The sequence below is a fragment of the Ceratotherium simum genome, chromosome 7 (assembly GCF_057802395.1).
Source record: "Ceratotherium simum simum isolate JZ-2026a chromosome 7, ASM5780239v1, whole genome shotgun sequence".
NCBI lineage: Eukaryota > Metazoa > Chordata > Mammalia > Perissodactyla > Rhinocerotidae > Ceratotherium > Ceratotherium simum.
In genome coordinates, this window is record NC_141906.1 from 29,724,941 (window position 1) to 29,744,594 (window position 19,654).

At 37.3% G+C, this 19,654-nt stretch overlaps 1 protein-coding gene across 2 annotated transcripts in view; it reads right to left on the bottom strand.

Moving 5' to 3' along the window:
- FCHSD2 (FCH and double SH3 domains 2) overlaps positions 1-19,654 on the bottom strand; it is a 256,434-nt gene that overhangs the window by 104,897 nt on the left and 131,883 nt on the right. For both annotated transcript variants that reach the window (XM_087433411.1, XM_004433967.3), the window contains exons 6-8: positions 15,405-15,538; positions 11,705-11,759; positions 10,495-10,623 (exon numbers count right to left, since the gene is read on the bottom strand). In XM_087433411.1, the coding sequence (XP_087289537.1) occupies positions 10,495-10,623; positions 11,705-11,759; positions 15,405-15,538 (318 nt within the window). The remainder of the gene's footprint in view (positions 1-10,494; positions 10,624-11,704; positions 11,760-15,404; positions 15,539-19,654) is intronic.

Sequence of the window (19,654 nt, forward strand, 5' to 3'; positions counted from 1 at the left end):
TTATGTTATGTTATACAGCAGAAGGGAGACTATCTGGTGGGTCTAAGCTAATCACAAGAGCCCATTAAACGCAGAGAATTTTCTCTGGTTAGTAGCAAAAGAGAAAGTCAGAGATTGAAAACAAGAAAAAGATGCTATGTGCTGGTTTGAAGATAGAGGAGTCATGTGGAAAAGATCTGAGAGCAACCCCTAGGAGCTGAGAGTGATCCTCAGCCTAAAGCCAGCAAGAAAAAAAGGACTTAAGTTCTCCAACAACCCAGAATCAACAAGATTCTGCCAACAACCTGAATGACCCCGGAAGTGAATTCTCCCAAAGAGGCCTCAGATACGAACCCAGCCTAGGCGACACCTTGATTGTGGCCTTGTGAGATCCTGAATAGAGAATCCAGCTGAGCCCACTGGACTTTCAACCTCAAGAACTGTGAGATAATAAATGGGGGTAGTTTAAAGTCTCTAAGTTTGTGTTGATGTGTTACATAGTGATATAAACTGAATATAAGTGCAAAAGAACAAGAGAGAAGTTTTGGGGGATGGAAATATTCTAAATATTGATTGTGATTATAGATTATAGGTGATTACATGGGTATACATATTTGTCAAAACTCAACCACCTGTATACTTAAAATAGCTGTATTTTACTGTATATTAATTATACCTTAATAAAGTTGGTTTAAAAAGAGTTTATTTCTTTTAAGTTTTCTCCTTATACCTCTTGTCATTCTATACACTACTCTCACAAGTAGCTTTATGTATTCTCTGTTTCAATACCCCTCATTTATTGTCGATTCTCCAGCCTAAGACATCCAATTAAGTTCTCAAGCAAGAACATTCAATTGTCTGTTGGACCTGTCCACTGGAGGGTATGAGGAGTAGATTATCATGATCTGATTTACATTTTTAAGAGATTACTTTGAAAAAGTCTAGAATGAAGATCATCTAGGTAAAGCTTAAAGTTCTATAAGAAATTTGCTAGTGGGAAAATTCTGTCTTAGAACAGTTGTTTCCAAATTATACTTCAAGGAGTCCTAGTACTCAGCATAACGCCTCTGGAACCAAAGGAAAGAAGCAGAGGATGACATACGCAGGTATGGGGAACAGGGAAACACATAAAGGGGAAACAGGCTCACATGCTTTAACCAAACAGCTTCCTTTTTTTGTGTGTGTGAGGAAGATCAGCCCTGAGCTAACATCCATGCCAATCCTCCTCTTCTTGCTGAAGAAGACTGACCCTGGGCTAACATCAGTGCCCATCTTCCTCTTCTTTACATGGGACGCCACCACAGCATGGTTTGACAAGCGGTGCGTCGGTGCACGCCCGGGATCCGAATCCGGGCCGCCAGCAGCAGAGCGCACACACTTAACTGCTACACCATGGGGCTGGCTCCCCAAACAGCTTCCTTTTTATCTGCTCATATATAAGGAGTCCATTAGGAGTTTGTAGCAGTTGTTCAACTGCTAAAAATATTTACAAATCACTGCTTTAAAAGTTTGGTAAAACCGGGCAAGAAGCATCCTAATTTTCTCTTTTTGTGTCACAGGAAGCCAACCATACATAACCAGTACAGCAGGGGAAAGGATCCACCACCTTGTATTCCAAAGCCCTTTGGGGGCTGCTCCAGAGAGCTATAATCTTCATGTTTCTGGCTCACTGACTGATGGTATGGATCACGTCCAATTCATCTCTGTATTGCCAAGTGTCTATCACCTAGTACACACTCAAATACTTGCTGAGTTTAACATAACACACAAACAATGTTAAAAGGTCTAATAAAAAGTGCTGTAACATAACCGGGCACTCTTTGGTAAAGCTGCTAATACACACCACTCCCAGGTATATTCCCTTAGGAACTTCTTACACAAGTGCACCAGGAGACACATACAAGAATGTTGATAGCAGCATTGTTTATAATAGTAAAACTAAAACAACTAAAATTTCAATTAAGAAAAGAGATAATCTATTTATGACATAAACATAATGAAATATTATATAGCAAAATGATAAATGAACTACAGTTAAAAACCCATATTGATGAATTTAGACAAATATGTTCAGTGGGAAAAAAAAGCAAGTTGCAGAATATTACAGGATCTGATACTGCCTAAAACAATATACGTATCATCAGAGCGCTGGTTACGATGTGGTGGATGAGAGGGATGTGTCTTGGGCGGAGCCACACAGGAGGCTTCAATTTTACTAGTAGTGTTTCATTTCTGAAGTTCAGTGGTGAGTAAATGGGTATTCATCTTATTATTCTTTGAATGTATTTATAGATTTAGGAAATTTCATATACAGTTTTTAAAGTTCTATACCAAGGATCGGCATTTAAGGCCTGCAGGCCAAATCCAGCCCAACACTTATTTTCGTAAATACAGTTTTAGTGGAACACAGCCATTCATTTGTTTACATATTGTCAATGACTGTACTACAATGTCAGAGTTGAGTGTTTGTGACAGACAAGACCAAAATATTCACTATTAGGCCCTTTACAGAAAACGTTTGCCATTCTATTTGAATGTTCTATTTCAAGGTATAGATTGCAAATGAAGGAGCAATTAATTCTGAAATAATACAAACATAACCATGGCGATAGTTATTGGGGAAAACAATCAGCAGGGTGGATCGTTAACCCTGCTGATGATAACCAGATAAAGGAGGATAGGAGGAAATAAGTAAAAACTAAACAAGCTTTAGAACACTGCTATCAAACAGAACTTTCTGTGATGATGGAAATATTCTATATCTGTATTGCTCAATATGGTAGCCACTAGCCACACGTGGCTTTTTAGCACCTGAAATGTGGCTACTGTGACTGAGGAACAGAATTTAAAATTTTATTTATTTGTAATTATTTTAAATAGTCACATGTACCTAAGGACTACCACATTGGACAGTGCAGCTTTAGAACTTTGGAAGCTAGATTGACAGCAGTTGTCACCTGAAACCTAGGATGGGTACTTATTCAAGGGAAAGATGGGGGACAAAGAGTTGCCTCTAGTTTAGAAAGTTTCAGTTACTAATGAAAGGCAAACATATACATAATTATAAGGGTAAGGTTACAGATAGACTTGAGAATCATACAATATTAACAAAAATCAGGCCAAATGATTACCCTCTCCAAGAAATAGGAGGTAAAGAAAGAAGACATAAAGTAACAGAAGCAGAGAGCCAAGCTTAAGATTTGGGGATTTCCATGCTAATCTGTTAAGTGAACAAACATTACTAGGTGAATCAGAAGTACAACAGCTAGAAATAAACAAATGGGACTACAGCAGACTAAAAAGCTTCTGCAAGGCAAAGGAAATCAGGAACAAAACAAAAAGAAAACCCAACAATTGGGAGAAAATATTTGCAAATCATAGATCTGAAGAGGGGTTAATTTCCAAAATATATAAAGTACTCATACAACTCAAGAACAAAAAAACAAACAACCTGATCAAAAAGTGGGCAGAGGATATGAACAGACATTTTTCTAAAGAAGATATACAGATGGCCAACAGGCACATGAAAACATGGTCAACATCACTAATCATCAGGGAAATGCAAATCAAAACTACAATGAGATATCACGTTACACCCGTCAGAATGGCTATAATTAACAAGACAAAAAATAACAAATATTAGAGAGGATGTGAAGAAAAAGGAATCCTCATACACTGCTGGTGGGAATGCAAACTGGCGCAGGCACTATGGAAAACAGTATGGAGATTTGTTAAAAAATTAAAAAGAGAAATACCATACGATCCAGCTATCCCACTACTGGGTCCAAAGAATATGAAATCAACAATACAAAGAGACTTATGCACCCCTGTGTTCATTGCAGCATTAATCACAATAGCCAAGACGTGGAAGCAACCCAAGTGCCCAAGAACTGATGAATGGATAAAGAAGATGTGGTATATATATATAATGGAATACTACTCAGCCATAAAAAAGACAAAATAGTCCCATTTGCAACAACATGGATGGACCTTGAGGGTATTATGTTAAGCGAAATAAGCTGGATAGAGAAAGACCAACACTGTATGATTTCACTCATATGTAGAAGATAAACACATGGATAAGGAGAACAGATTAGCAGTTACCAGAGGGGAAGGGGGTGATGGGAGGGAGAAAGGGGTAAAGGGGCACATATGCATGGTGACAGATACAAACTAGACCATTAGGGATGAGCAAGATGCAGTCTATATAGAACCTGACATATAATATATATAATGTATACCTGAAATTACACAATGTTATAAACCAATATGACCTCAATAAAATAATTTTTAAAAAAAGAAGTACAACACCTAGAGAGGTGGCAGGGAAACCAGAAGAGCTCTGATTTACAATCAAAAAGATAAGAGGTAATCAACCCTACATGTAAATGAGGAAGACTTTTGGAATAATTAGTGCTTAGCAAGAAAAGCAGTAAAAAGAAGGGATTTGGATACCAACAATGACTTCTTCTTGATTTAACCAAAGCAAATGTCTGTAAAAGATATGCCATATTACCATATTTTCTAGATTTTTGTCACACAGAAAGATGTTTACTTTTTATTCCTTTGTCCAATTATCAGCTAGTTCAGATATGTTTAGTTTCCACTGAAGACAGTAAATATTTGTCTAGAAATAGGGTCCTAGTATTATTAAGCTTTTCAACTCTTTCATTATATTGACATTTGTTCCCTTTTCTACTATGATGCATTGTACTTCATCCTTCCTCATCCAAACCACTAAGAAAATATTCCACAAACTTCTCAAAATAAAAATACCAGTTTATATATTGCACAAGACTATGCTACAAAAAAGGAACATTGAGGAACTACCTTACTTTTCAGCAGCCAGCTGAACTGCTTTCTATAGATCTGATGAAACCAGTTATCTGGTTTCCATGGCCTAGCGACAGTTTTGTTTTGTTTTGTTTTAGTTTTTAGTTCAAAAAAACTTGCCTGATGATATACAGACAACAGAGTGATATGTTTAGTATCTGTTCTAATCAGTACTGGCATAAGGAATACAAAATATTCCTCAGGAAACATGTCTAAATGTTTGTATTTAGATACTGACATGATCTTATTCTTTAGAATAGTTAGAACAGGGGAGAATTTGCAATTTCAATTATTAATTTTATTTTACAATTCTCTCAGAATTTATGACATTCACAGTATGCTACTGCTTGTTATACTAATTTTTACTGTCAAGAAGTTTGGAATGGTATGTAGAAAAGAACATAGGCTTTGAAGTCACAGAGACATTGATTTAAGTCATGGCTATTATACATATCAACTATACCTCATGGAGCCTCTGCTATCTGATCTGTAAAACAGGGGTAATAATAGTCAGCTTGACAGATGTTATGAAAACTAAATGAAATAATGTATTGAAATAAATCAAGTAATATATTTAAAAGTACCTACACAGGGTAGCTAACAATGCTAGACACCTAAACAGTTGCTCCACTCGGACTTCCAAGCATTTAAGGTCTCTTTTACACTCTCCCCCTCCTCACACCTAAAAAACAAGATTTATTTAAAATATAATATTAATAGAATTTCTGTTATTTAAAAAAATAATATATAACATGTATACCAAGCTTCAAAATTAACAAAAACCCTCTTCAGTATTTCATTTGCTCCTCATAGAAGCCAAAGGAAATAAGATAGTGCAGGATTATCCCCCATTTAACAAGGGAAGAGGAAATAGGTCCAACAAGCTAATGTCATATAAAGAGCTGAGGGCACTGGCTCTGATGGCAGAGAGACCTGCCAGAGTGGAATCCAGGCTCTGTCATAATTTCCTCATTTGTAAAATGGAAATGATTCATCCCGTGAAGATTAAAATGAGATTGATTGTTCATTCACTCATTCGTTCATTTATTTATTCATTCAGTAAGTATTAATTTATAAACATTTAACACATATTAGGAATCATACACTGTACTAGATAACAAGGATGAAGTCTGAAGTGACAGACATAATCACTGTCCTGATGGAATGTACCATTAAGAGGGAGATAAGACATTTACCACGTAATCACACAGATACAAGTAAAACGGCAACTGTGTTAAATGCGTTAAAGATGAGATAAACCATTTTATGAGACCATCAGATTGGGCGGCAGATGTAATCGGTTAAGGAGGTCCTGGAAGTCTTCCTCAGCAAACAACACAAGAGAAGAGATCTGAAGAAGTGATGGAGGGAGCAAATAAGGGGGTTTTGACCAGCCCAAGAGGAGAGATCTAAAGATATTGACATCAGGTTTTCCCCCACAAATGGTCCACCAGATCACCCTGTGATGAAGCTCAAAGTTGACAAGTTCTACCACAGGCTAACAGAGAGACTATGCAGGGAGAAGAAAACTTTAAAATTAATTCTATTACTGATACCATCAGATTTAAAAAGAGAAAATAAAGCAAAAAACCTGCTATAAAAAAAGAAACATACAGGGAACAAAAAGGAACAATTAGATATTAAAACCATGTTGAGAACACTAAAAACTTAATAAAGGAGTTGAAGTATAAAGTTGAAGAAGTCTCCCAGACAGTAGAGTATGATGACAAAGAAGGAAAATAAGAGAAAAAAGAAATTTAAAGGACTAGGCCAGGAGATCCAACATCTTAATAACAGGAGTTCCAGAAAGAGAAACAAAAGGGAAGAATTAATCCAAGAATCAAAGGGCATACTGAGAATACTTCATAAGCTTCTAAAAAGAAAAAAAAACTAGATCAGATACAAAGAATCAAGAATCAGGATGGCTTTGGATTCTCAATACCTACACAGGAAACAAGAAAACAATGGAGTACTGACTTCAACATTTGAATAAAAATGGTTTTCAACCTTAATTCTATACCGAACTACGAGCACACAATAGTGACATTTTCATAAACATAATATCTCAAAAAACTTACCTCCCATGCCCACTCTCTCAAGAAGGTACTGGAAGATGTATTCCACCAAAGAACAGAGTAAACCAAGAAAAAAGAAGACATACGATACAGAAAACTGGAAATTCAACATAGGAGGCAGGCAAAGGAAGATCTCAGAATAACTGCATTGCCTCAGATGCAGAGGGCAATTAATTCAGATTAGAGGAGTGTAAGAAAAAAGACAACATAATGAGGGCTGTCATCACTAAGATCCCATCAACTGTTAACCTCAGAATAGCACACCCAAGAAATATAAGGAGAAAATAGGAAAATCAATTGTTTTGATCCCTGAGAAGGCAGAAGGGGCTGAGATATGATCCCAAAGCCAAGGGGAAAACATCATCTTTAGATAAGACAAACAACTCTGCTATTGAGACTCCTTGGAAGAGTCTTGAACACAGATAAAGGCAGGTAATGGGACCATAATGGAGTTCCCTTTTAATGGCTTCTATTTTCTCTGTAAATTAGGAAGAAAGATCACTTGCTAAGTGTGAAAGAGAAGGGGTAAATTTGAAGTTTGAGGAGAAGGAAAAAGTAGAAAAACTTGTTAAAAATAGTAGGGAGGGCCAGCCCCGTGGCTTGGCGGTTGAGTGCGCGAGCTCTGCTGCTGGCGGCCCGGATTCAGATCCCGGGTGCGCACTGACGCACCGCCTCTCTGGCCATGCTGAGGCCGCGTCCCACATACGGCAACTAGAAGGATGTGCAGCTGTGACATGCAACTGTCTACTGGGGCTTTGGGGGAAAAATAAATAAATAAAATTATTAAAAAAAAAAAAATAGTAGGGAAAGTTAACCAAGGAAATACAGTAGGATGTTTGAGCAGTGTTGAGGATCCATTTGACACTGGCTCCGCATTAATTTATAATCTTGAATCTGCTCTGTTGAAAGATTTCCTTCAGCAGGACTTGGCTACTTAGATGCAGGAACAGAGAAAGAGGTTATCTAGGTTCACCCAGAGTTGGGATTTCATTTCATTTCATTTATAGGCTAGAGTGCTATTTAAATAATGAACTACGAACTCGACCCAGGATAAAGAAGAAAATGAGAAAGGATAATATACCTAAAGTGATTAGGATAACACCAGGGTAATATCAGGCAATCAAAAAAAATGATAGCTATTATTATTACTAACCACAGTTCTCTAGCAGTAAAGTGATTTCATTATTCTAACTTGTAATCATTTCTACATATTTCTCTTCCACCAGATTGCCTCTTTGAGGATAAGTTAGAGTGTCTTACTCATCTTTGCTTCTTCCCAAAGCCAAGCCCAATAGCTACCACAATATAAGTGACTATTAAATGGGTATGATTAAATTAATGAATCAAATCTCCTGCTTCCAAGCTGTTTACAAAATTTTTTAAAAAGATTCTAGCTACGGCATTATAACCTTAACAACAATGCAGAAAATAGACATTTCCAAGGAAGGCACTAAAAGGCCACTGTCAATTCAATGACAGAAACTTACTAAGTAGCTAACAGCATGGTTGATGGGAGTTTTCCAATACTGCAGACTATATAATTAGCATGAGGAAGAAAATGAATTAACAAACACAACGTGAAAACTGAGAATACATTTTCCTATTTTTATGGGACAGGAGGGACTCCTGCCTCTATTTTTATCATTTTAGTACCCTATAATGTTTCATGAAATGAGTAATCTGAAGCATAACCTACTCAGCGCTGATCAAATACCTGCATGAGGACTTCAAAGAAATTCAAGGCCTTCATACATAATCTGAGAGCTGGCCAGGCCCATTACCTTCCTCTTTGTTTTTGGCAGAGGGCAAATCCCCAAAATAATACTGTTATTGCTTTCCTGTTTATCAAAGGCCATAGAGTTTTAAGTAAGAGATGTTTTTTGGCTGTGGATTCAGTTTAAAAAACATAAAGATTTTATTTTTGCTGTGCTTAAACCAATATAGTGTTCATTTTAAAGTATTCAAAGGGAAAATTATATATAGTTAACAGCTTTGATTTAATAGTAGAAGGTATATACGGAATCACAACCTTAAATGCAAGTTGTACTAAAACTCTTCTTTAATAAATGGGTTGTTTGAAACTTGGTATATATATTTCCCTAGAGAAACCATATTATAATGGGAGGCCAAGTCTCCAGTTGGTCCTCGTAAGTCTGAAGCACTAGGTTAACACCTAATAAGATACTAAAACGCCTAAACCACTAGGTCCAACATTTTATGGGAAAATGTATGCCGAGTTCTCACTCATCTGGGATGTCAAAACAATTCTTTGCCTCTCTCACTACCTGCATTCTAACCAGTAGAAGTCAGAACAGGATGGAAGCTAGGAAAAGAGGATTTCAGGCAGTGAACAAAAGGGAAAGAAAAAATTTTGCAATCGGGTACTTCTTACTTCAGTTTCACTCTCTCCATCACTCCTATTTTTCCTTGAAGGTCCCAGGAAATGGCCTGTTTCTACTTTCAAGGAAAGAACTTGTAGTTTCTGGATAGTTTATCTCTTTCCCAGAGCCACTGCAGAAAAGAGTCTCCACTTCTGTCGCATCCCCATTCTCAACACCTCTGATTTATAAAGCAAGCAATTTGATGAAAGCAATGCGTTTGATAGTCATTAAGAATGACACATTTGAGGGGCCAGCCCAGTGGCATAGCGGTTAAGTTCACGCACTCTGCTGCGGCAGCCCAGGGTTCACGGGTTCGGATCCCGGGTATGGACCAACGCACCGCTTGTGACACCATGCTGTGGTGGCGTCCCATATAAAGTAGAGGAAGATGGGCATGGATGTTAGCCCAGGGCCAATCTTCCTCAGCAAAAAAGAGGAAGATTGGCATCGGATATTAGCTCAGGGCTAATCTTCCTCACACACACACACAAAAGAAAGATACATTTGAGAGAGACGGGTTGAAAATACGAGAAAGACAGAATAATCCAATGTTTGGGTCCTTGAGAAGACAGAAGAGAATGGGATACAATTCAAAGCAGAACTTGTCTACCAGAAACAAGGGAAACCCGGCAGCAGGTTAAAAAGGTTTTCTTCTCCTCCACCCTTTTTCCTTTACTTCAGTGAAAGCTGAAGACAAATATACAGTAGTATATGAACAGGGAATGACCAAGATCGAGTTTGGGCAACAAGAAACTGTAATCCAATCTATCTACATTTCAGAGTGATACCCAGGGTAGAATATTTTCATATACTACTAGATATTTCCTCTTGTTTTTCCCATAGGCACCTTAAAAATCATAAAATATTAATGTATATGTTTACCTATCAATTAAGGACAAAATTATGAAATTTTAAAAATCTAAGCTTTTAAGAAATAATCTTATGTTATATCTTATATATTAATAACCACTATACAGTAAATACCTGTCACTACTAGGGAATAACACAATCCTAGTGATTTGGCTTGAAACATTTTCTTACACTAAAAATTAATTCAGAATTACCAAAACAAAGGTTACTCAAACAATACCAAGTATATTCCAATGAAATGCAAAGTAGCCTGGTTGCTGTTCTACAGACTTAATCCTATATACCCAATACTCAACTCATGAGTTGTTTTTGTCTTTAATTAAACAAAATTACCCCAGATATTAAGGCTATATTACCTTCATAATGTTAACTAAATCTGTTTGATAGTAGCGATCCTGGTGTGCATTTGCTGCTGCTAATGTAAGAAGATAATCATTCCTTGCATGGGTAGCTTTGGAATTACACTCAGATCGCCGAGCTTTTAACTAAAACAGTAAAAGAAAAAGAAATCAGTGAAAACTGATATTGCACTGCAAAACATATATGAGGAGAGCACTCTTAGTTAGCAATTAATGGCTCCCCAAAAAGAGTAAAAGTAACCATGTTGAGAAACATTTACATGCATATAAAAATTATTTAACACTATTGAGGAATTAAATAAACAGTGATTAGAATTGTTACACACGGTAAGAGTGTTTTCAAATACACTCATACATAACGATGTTTCAGTCAATGATGGACCGCATGTGCGACAGTGGTCCCATATGATTAATTAGTACCATAGAGCCCAGGTGTGTAGTAGGCTATACTACCTAGAGTGTACTTGTGTAAGTATACTCTATGATGTTCACACAATGACGAAATCACCTAACAACGCATTTCTCAGAACGTGCCCCTGTCATTAAGTGAGGCATGACTGTATTTGTTGTTTATACTTAACATACTTCCAAAGCTTTTTAGAGAACTTCAAAATATTTTGCTCATTTTATTCAGATGGGAAAATAAAGGTTTCCAAATTAAGTAAGTATCTTATCGTCAAAAACATGGGTAAATCTGTTGGAGTTAGAAAATAAGTTTTTAAAAAATCAGTGCTCCTAATGTGCCAAAACAACTGTATGCTAGTTGGGAGCCTGGCAGCCAAAGGCAGGTCACTAAGCTTACTTAGCAGGTATTCCACAGCTTATGGGTCCCACAGGAAAGACTCACTTGCATCTGGCCCAGAATATTTGCTCAGGGGTGTAAATCTGAATGAAATGGATTTTGTAGAGCTTTCTAATGCCCGTGGACTAACTCTTGGACTAAGACCTAAAGACACAGGCTACCTAAACAGGTGAGGTATAGAAACGTATCTGTAAAGCAATCTTGAGAAGCAAGCAGTGTCCAAAGTGCTGACATCTGGGTAAAAAACCCTTATGAACTAGGAAGGAGAGTTCTTCCCTAAGTGAATAACTTTAAAATTCTTCTCTAAATTAGGTGGAAATAATTGACCTCCACCCTCAAAAGACCCAATTCTTTTTTTATAAGCTAAGGTTTCTAAATTGTAAAATATAGTTTTCAAAAACTCACCTTTACACTTGCCTTCTGTAAACTGATTCTTGATTGAAAAAGACTAAGTTTAGATCTATAATAAAAATAGAAAAGTATGTTTAATAAAATTATCAAATTATATCATAACAAAATGATTAAATAGTATAATTACTAAATTTTTTTAAAGTGACCCTTTTCCACAACACTATTTTAAAAGAGAACTAAAAAATGGAAAACGAAGAGCATGATTATTTTCCCTTATTTTACTAAAGAAAAAATTCAATATTATGGTGAAACAAGAAATACTGGAATTAATAAAATAAAAATATCCTGAATGACAAAAATATAATTTGACAAGTCCAATATATTGGTACCTCCTAATAAACAAGAGTCATCAAACTATAGGTTATTCCTGTATCACCCAATTACACACACTGTAGTTTCTGTAAGGAAGCTTAAAGAAGCCCAGGGATAACCATCTTATGGAGGCAAAGATGAGCAGGTTTTCAGGGCCATGTGTGATAGGCCGTAAAAAGGCCAGGAATGCACTCTACAGTGTGATATTGACCAGGCTCTAGCAAGTCCTCAATTCCATTATTTCTCCCATTACAAGTTGTTCTTGTTTGGATGCCTGCCTGTGTGCCCCCTCCACTCTTGACATAGTATCCTGAGCACAGTGAGAAAGTCCTTGGACTCCCTGCTCTGTAAGATTTTGTTCTACATAATCTTCTCTCATTCTAGTGTCCTTATTTCCCTCAATCCCTTTCAGTATAGTAGAGGAACCATAATCTAACAATCAATAGTAAAATATGTTGGTTTTATGCAAACAACTGGAGATAACCATAAGGAGAAAGTCAACAGACAAAAGCTAAGGAACAACCAACACTCCCACGACCAGCGATTTCTGAAGCTGCTATGTTTGTCTTGACTGCAGTGTCATGGTGTTGCCATGGGAGGATTCAATGAGTGTGCTGGCAGTTATGCCATAATACGAAGTAAAGTTGTAAACCACTTGGGATTGAAGACAGAGCAAGCCAGTGTCTGCAGAATAAATGGGAAGAGGATAGCAAAAGCAGCCTCTCATCTTTCTAACAAGAGAGAAACATTCAGGGATGTACACATATGTATCCCAACCACTTCCCCACTGTTAAAAACAAAAATTGGGTCCAAGATTTTCCTGTTATTTTCTACCTTGCTATATGCATATTTCATAGGGTTTTTGTTTGGTTTTATTAATCAGAGTCCTATTCATTTTGATCTAGAAAAGCAAAGGCCACAAACTTTAAAATTTGAGAGAGTCTGTTCAGGGTTAAGAAAGACTGTTTGGGGTATTCTCAATTCTCCTTTTTTTGTAGTCATTATCCAAATAGTCTGAGTTGCATCTGGATTTTCCAGTAGAAGGTTTTAAATTTCTGGCTTCTGCTTCATTTCATAATCCTCATATAATTCCTGTGTGGTACTAAAGTAGATATTAGTAACAGATGGAATAATACAGTTCCTGTCCTCAAAGATTATGATCTTGAACAAATAAGATATATACAAAAAATGAACTATACTGCACACTCCTCTTCCTCATCGACCTTCCAAATGTTAATGTTCCTTAGTGTTCTAAACTCAACTTTTCATCTCATTTTATAACTGATTTCACCCCTATCACTCTCATCTGATAGGCAATTGACCCCCAAAAGCGAGATCTTCAGGCCCAAATTCTCATCTGAGAGTGAGATATATGACTCCCTACCAAATATATTCACCCCAATGTCCCAAAGATTCTTCAGGACCAACATATACAAAATGGAACTCACCCTTCCCTTCAAACTGTATCCCTCTTCCTTCTGTGCTCTCTCCTAATGTGCACATCTCACCATCTGTCAAATCATCTAACAAAACTATATGTAGTTCAGTTTTCACTTCCCCTTCCTGATCTTTCTTCCTTCTCATCTCTACTTGGAAAAATTTTATTCCTTCTTCAAGATTCTGTCCACACATCACTTCTATAAAGGTTTCCTTTTTCATTAGGCAAAATTAATCTATTTTCTATGCTTACAAAACAGTGTTTTCATACAACTACTGTAAATAAATTAGTTACTAGGTGAGTGACTTTAGATACTTAATTTCTTTGAGTTTACTGTGAAAAAACAAATCATAAAGTTACTTTCAAACACATTTGTCTTTAATTCCAGGCTTTACACTTCTTGAGGGCACAAAGCTTATCTTACTCATCTCTATACCCAAAGTACCTGATATAAAGTAATTATTCAATAAACATTTAGGGAGTGAAGGAAGATAAAGAGGCATTTCTTACTCTGTAGTTGAATTAATTTTCCAGGAAAGTTACACATTGAACTAAAATGCCTAATGTGCTGTATCCCCTTTGAGTTTAGGCCATATTAGAAGGCAGTTCCTTGCAATCTAGCATCTGTGAATTAGATCCCGTCAAATCCATACTTCTCAAGAACAGCCCCACAACTATCCTCATTTTCAGCCTCTGGGCCTTGGCTAAAGTAGGTATCTATACACACTCTACAAATCTGTCAACTCTCATTTCTAGAATCCCTGAAAATTTTAAAAAACAAGTTCCTAAAAACCACCAAGGCAGGATATTTCTAATGGAGATCACCTAATCTAAAAACTTCAGGTTTTAGGGGAAGATCGGTTCATTGACTCTATGAAAGCACAGGAAATATTTGTATGCTTACGAAAATAAAATAATAAAGACAACAATCTAAATTAGGGAAATATCAAATATGTTTTCCAGTAACATTAAGTACTTTGAGTATTCATTTACCATCCCTTGGTACTAAATAAACTTTCCTGGAGCCCCTAATTTTCACATAATGCTTATATGAGATGGATTAATTTCTTGCAGCTAAAAAACATATTAGAAAGACACTCCTCACTCTTTGCTCCTCTGTACAACTGTTCATATCCTTACTGATTTCATGACTAGGAGTTAGACTCCTAGATTTTGCATCTGTGAGGTCACTCACTGTGAGGAGGCTCAGCTCTCCTCACAGACTCTTCAGAGTCTCATTCTATAACACAGGTTTATCTTTTCTCAAAAACTTTTTATCTTTCCTCAAGTTGTCTTGCAAAAAAATCTCTACTGCTTGCTTTATATCCCTTTCTATTAACAAGTGCCAGTTCCTTCTTTTCCTAATTATTCTCAAAACAAAGGATCTGTAATTCACATATAATGAAAGAAAATTCACACAGTTGCTAAAGCATACATTAAAAAAGTATATATGTTAGTATTTTACGTAGGAGAAAAACAGTGCTTGGGGCAGGGTTTCTATACTGAGGTCAGTGTTCTTGCTCACTTGATGTGTCCATGGTCCTTCAATGGCATGCCGAGGAGCAGGGATTTCCAGCTACAACTGATTTAGAGTGTAGTATGAGAAAAAGGAGGCTCTTAATTGCTGATATTCAGACACCATAGCAACTTTAACTAGACTTTTGCTAAGCTTTCAATACAAAGTTGATTTGTCTTCTTTCCTTTTCAAAATTAAATTTAATGTGAAAACTGACTGATCACATATTCCCATTTTGCTATATTAATTTAAATAAAATCAGCCAACATAAAAGAAAAATTTGATCTAAAGTATGTAACATTTACAGGTCAGATGAAATCAACATAACCTAAGAATGAGTCTATGTCCTGTATTAACAGAAAACAAAGTATTGGCAAAAATAATATTCATTTGCTTTACCACTTTTTCAGAAATTCTAAAACACGTACTTTGCCTCGATGTCAGCTTTCTCTCGTACTGCTTGAGCCATCTGTTCCGTCTCAAAGTACTTCTTTTTGCCTTTAGCTAAATCTTTCACTGTTTCTTGTAATTCAGTTTGGATCTTTGCCAACTGGTCCACACACTGTAAAACACAAAGTGCAATTATTATGATTTTAGTTTTCAGGCTTACAGAAAACGAGGTTGTCCTAAGGACTATGCACTATGCCCTCAGGATGGAAATCCAAGAGAAGAGTTAGCAATTTTAGTCTCCTTCAAATTGCAAGTTAAAATCCAGCGAACAGCTGGTACTCTCATCTCAAGCAATGATCAAATAGTCTCACAGTTTGCTTAACAACTCTGCTTTGAGAAATAACCTCCGTGGGGCCGGCCCGGTGGCACAAGCGGTTAAGTGCGCGCGCTCCGCTTCCGCGGCCCAGGGTTCGCAGGTTCGGATCCCAGGTGCGCACCAACGCACCGCTTGGTAAGCCGTGCTGTGGCAGCATCCCATATAAAGTAGAGGAAGATGGGCACGGATGTTAGCTCAGGGCCACTCTTCCTCAAGAAAAAAGGGGAGGATTGGCATCGGATGTTAGCTCAGGGCTAGTCCTCCTCACAAAAAAAAAGGAAAAAAAAAAAAAAGAAATAACCTCTGAGTGCTGCTGACTGACATTAAGGTAAGAGGAGCAACAATGAAAATGTTATGACTGTTGGCAATATCATGGCAATAAACGCAAAAGAATAAAGCAATTCTGTATTTCTTCATAATCTTAATAAAGTCTCTCTATATGTTTGGGGAACCGATGGTGCTAACGGTACTCAAGAATTCACCCCTGGGAAAGAAGGAGTGAAATCTGAGAAGTCTGAGTTGATAAGCCCAAAATGAAGGAGAGAAGCAAGAAAACTGGGTATTACATAACAATTATTACTTAAACCACCCCCAACTCAACTCTTTGAATATATATATACATTCTAGGAGAGGGGACAGACATCATAACTCTAAGAAATGTTTACTCAATAAACTCTTGTAACACATTGGGGCCAAAGTAACACTGCTTTGGGACCCTTCTGGATATCCAAAGGGGAAACGTTTTCCCCAGTTTGAAACAAATCACAGAGAAGTTTCACCAGTCTGAGGCCAGTTCAGGGCAGCCCCCACTGAGAAACTTCTGAGCCTGGAATGGCACTGTCAGCGCTTGGTGGAGACTGACAAAAGCTTAGCAAAGCAGGAGGAGACACTGGTGAGGGATTACTGTGCCAGGCTGAACAGTGTGGAGTAGAGCAAGGACATCAGAAGAGCGACGATAAAGCACAAATAAACTTAAACTTAGACAGGTGACATACAGGCTAAAGTCTCCCAGAAATTGTTAGGTGTTAAGAAAGGCACTACTTTACAGGAAGTAAGAGATCTGGAAGGTTCCCTATGGGCACATTTATTGAGCACTTAATAAGTGTTAGGCTGTAAACAAAGGATTAAAGAAAAAACACCTCTTTCTCCTCTGCATGAAAACTAGATCTTTGCTTAACTTTCTAGGTCTGTGTTTCAATAGAAACCTGATGAAGACACATGTCAACTATGTTACTCGGCAACATTGCTTATGAATCCTGATAGGTAAATTGCATCAATTTGGCAGAAACTTCAAATGAACTGCAAATATCTGATGGAGAAGGCTTGGCTTTGGGCTTCTGTGAGTATGGTGATTCCTCTATCTGGACATGTTCCTTGCAGGGACTTGGAAGCTCTGTCTATAGAGTCGTAATAAAAGATTTTAGTATCCTTTAAGGCCTATGGCTACCCTTACCCATGTGAGTCTCATTCCCTCGCCCCAGACCTGTCGCCTGGGGGACCAAACAGAAGAACTCTGGTTGGCTACGTAGACTGAGGCATACACTGGTGGGAGAACTAATTCTACTAATGCTGGATACTGTTCTGCTGGTTAACTGTGTTCTCTGTCCTAACGTCCTTCTAAGTCAATCTCATGCCAGGTGAGGCCTATGATACTCATGAGAGTCTGATGTTTAGGTACACTTAAGAAGACTCCCTAAGGGCACTGCACAGGCACAAGCCACTATGTTTAGTACTTTATAGGTATTATCACATTTAGTCCTTGAAATGATTCTGTGATAAAATATTCATATTATTAGCCCCATTTTAAGATGAAGAAACAGACTTAAAGAGGTTAAATAATTTACCCAAAGTCATGTAATCCCTTATAGTGTGTATCCCGGTTTTACGATAATCATATTTTTAAGGTCTCCTTTAGAAATACTTTATCCTAAAACAGTAACCTTTTTAAAAAATTGACATATAATTCACTTACTACAAAATCCACCTTTTTAAAGCATACAATTTGGTGGGTTTTAGTATACTCACTAGGTTACACAATCATTACCACTATCTAAATCCAGAACATTTTCATCACCCTAAAAAGAAACCCCATACCCAATAGCAGTCACTCCCTATTTTCCCCTACCACTAGCCCCTGGCAACCACTAATCTACTTTCTGTCTCTATGAATTTCCTATTCTGGGCATTTTGTATACATGGAATCATATAATATGTGGCTTTATATGTCTCACTTTCACTTAGCATAATGTTTTCAGGGTTCATTTATATTGTACCATGTATTAATTCTTCACTCCTTTTTATGGCTGAATAATATCTCATTGTATAGACATACTAAAATAGTAAGATTTTACCTTGCAGAAAAATCTTTCTCCTTTTTTTTTTTGGTGAGGAAGATCAGCCCTGAGCTAACATCTGCCAATTCTCCTCTTTTTGCGACGAAGACTAGCCCTGGGCTGACATCCGTGCCCATCTTCCTCCACTTTATATGGGACGCCGCCACAGCATGGCTTGCCAAGCGGTGCGTCGGTGCGTACCCGGGATCCGAACCAGCGAACCCCGGGCCGCCGCAGCAGAGCACGCACACTTAACTGCTTGTGCCACCGGGCCGGCCCCTCTCCTTAATTTTTAATAGTCCTTATTATATACAAACTTCTTTTTAATAAATAATACTACGACAACCTGACAGAGAAGTGCTAAACATCTCAATAATGCTATGTTTGTAGGTGTGAAGAGCTGAGAAAGTCCTCCATGGCTACAATTAGATATTAAAAACCAAAAAGTGAGGCATGGTCTGAAAGATACAACTGTGTTTAATGGGAAAATAGAATGGATTATCTAAAAGAGGAGTCAGGTGGAAGGCATCTATATCCAAAATATTCATCCAAAACAATGGAGCTTGGCCTCAGAGAAACTAATCAACAAAGGGAAGCCCGAGAGTCCTGTGGTGGTATATGTGCATTCAAAGGGTCTGCTACTTTGAGTCTTTTGAGAGGGAACTACACACAGTAGGCAAAGGTTTTCCTGGGGACTGTAAACCATGTGGACAGGGTCTCAGTACATCCACACAGAGTGAACACCATGGGTACCTATACAAGACCACATACCACCCCCAACACACACACAGATAAACACACATACACACAGCCACTCACTCCTTACATTCCTACCCTTTGAAGAACAAGACATCTCTCCTTAGTCCTGGGTAAGCAAACATCTTATGGAAATTACTTAATTCATTTTCATCTATAAAAGGCTATTAATTAAATTACTTTCTATATGTGCTATAATAGATGCATTTTGTGATAGTTCATATCTTTAAAAAGGATTTCCCAAAAATCTCATCAGAAAATTCCAGTTGATTCTCTTCCTGTTTTTTTCCTTTTACATAAGTTTCTACGATACTGTTTATCAAACAATATTCGAGTTAGCCTACGTGCACACTGATGAGGTCTCTTGTGATCCTTTCTTCCCTAGCATTCAGTAAATCCACAACCAAATGTTTTCTATCACCTAAGTGAACTGTTTCAAGGCAGAGTAATTTGGGTTCTTCTTTAAAAGAAAATGCTCTGCACACAGCAAAATACCAAAAATATTTATTAAATAAAACTGAACAAACTTAATTTGTAAAGGAAAAGGTTACCTAGGATTTCCTCTCCAACTTTTAAAATAAATTTCTTCTGTAGGAATCCAGTTTTCTGGGGTGGACTAAGTTATATACTTAAAAAGAATTTAATAATGCCTGTGTTAAGAAGAGCCTTGGTGTGATATATGCTCAGCACTTTCCCAAGAGTTTCCAGCACTGAGCAGACACAGAAATCAGTGTGTACGTTTACATTAAGGCTAAGGGATCATGCAAAATGATAACCAATATGGACACTATAATTTAGGATCCTAGTGAAGAAATTAAAAATA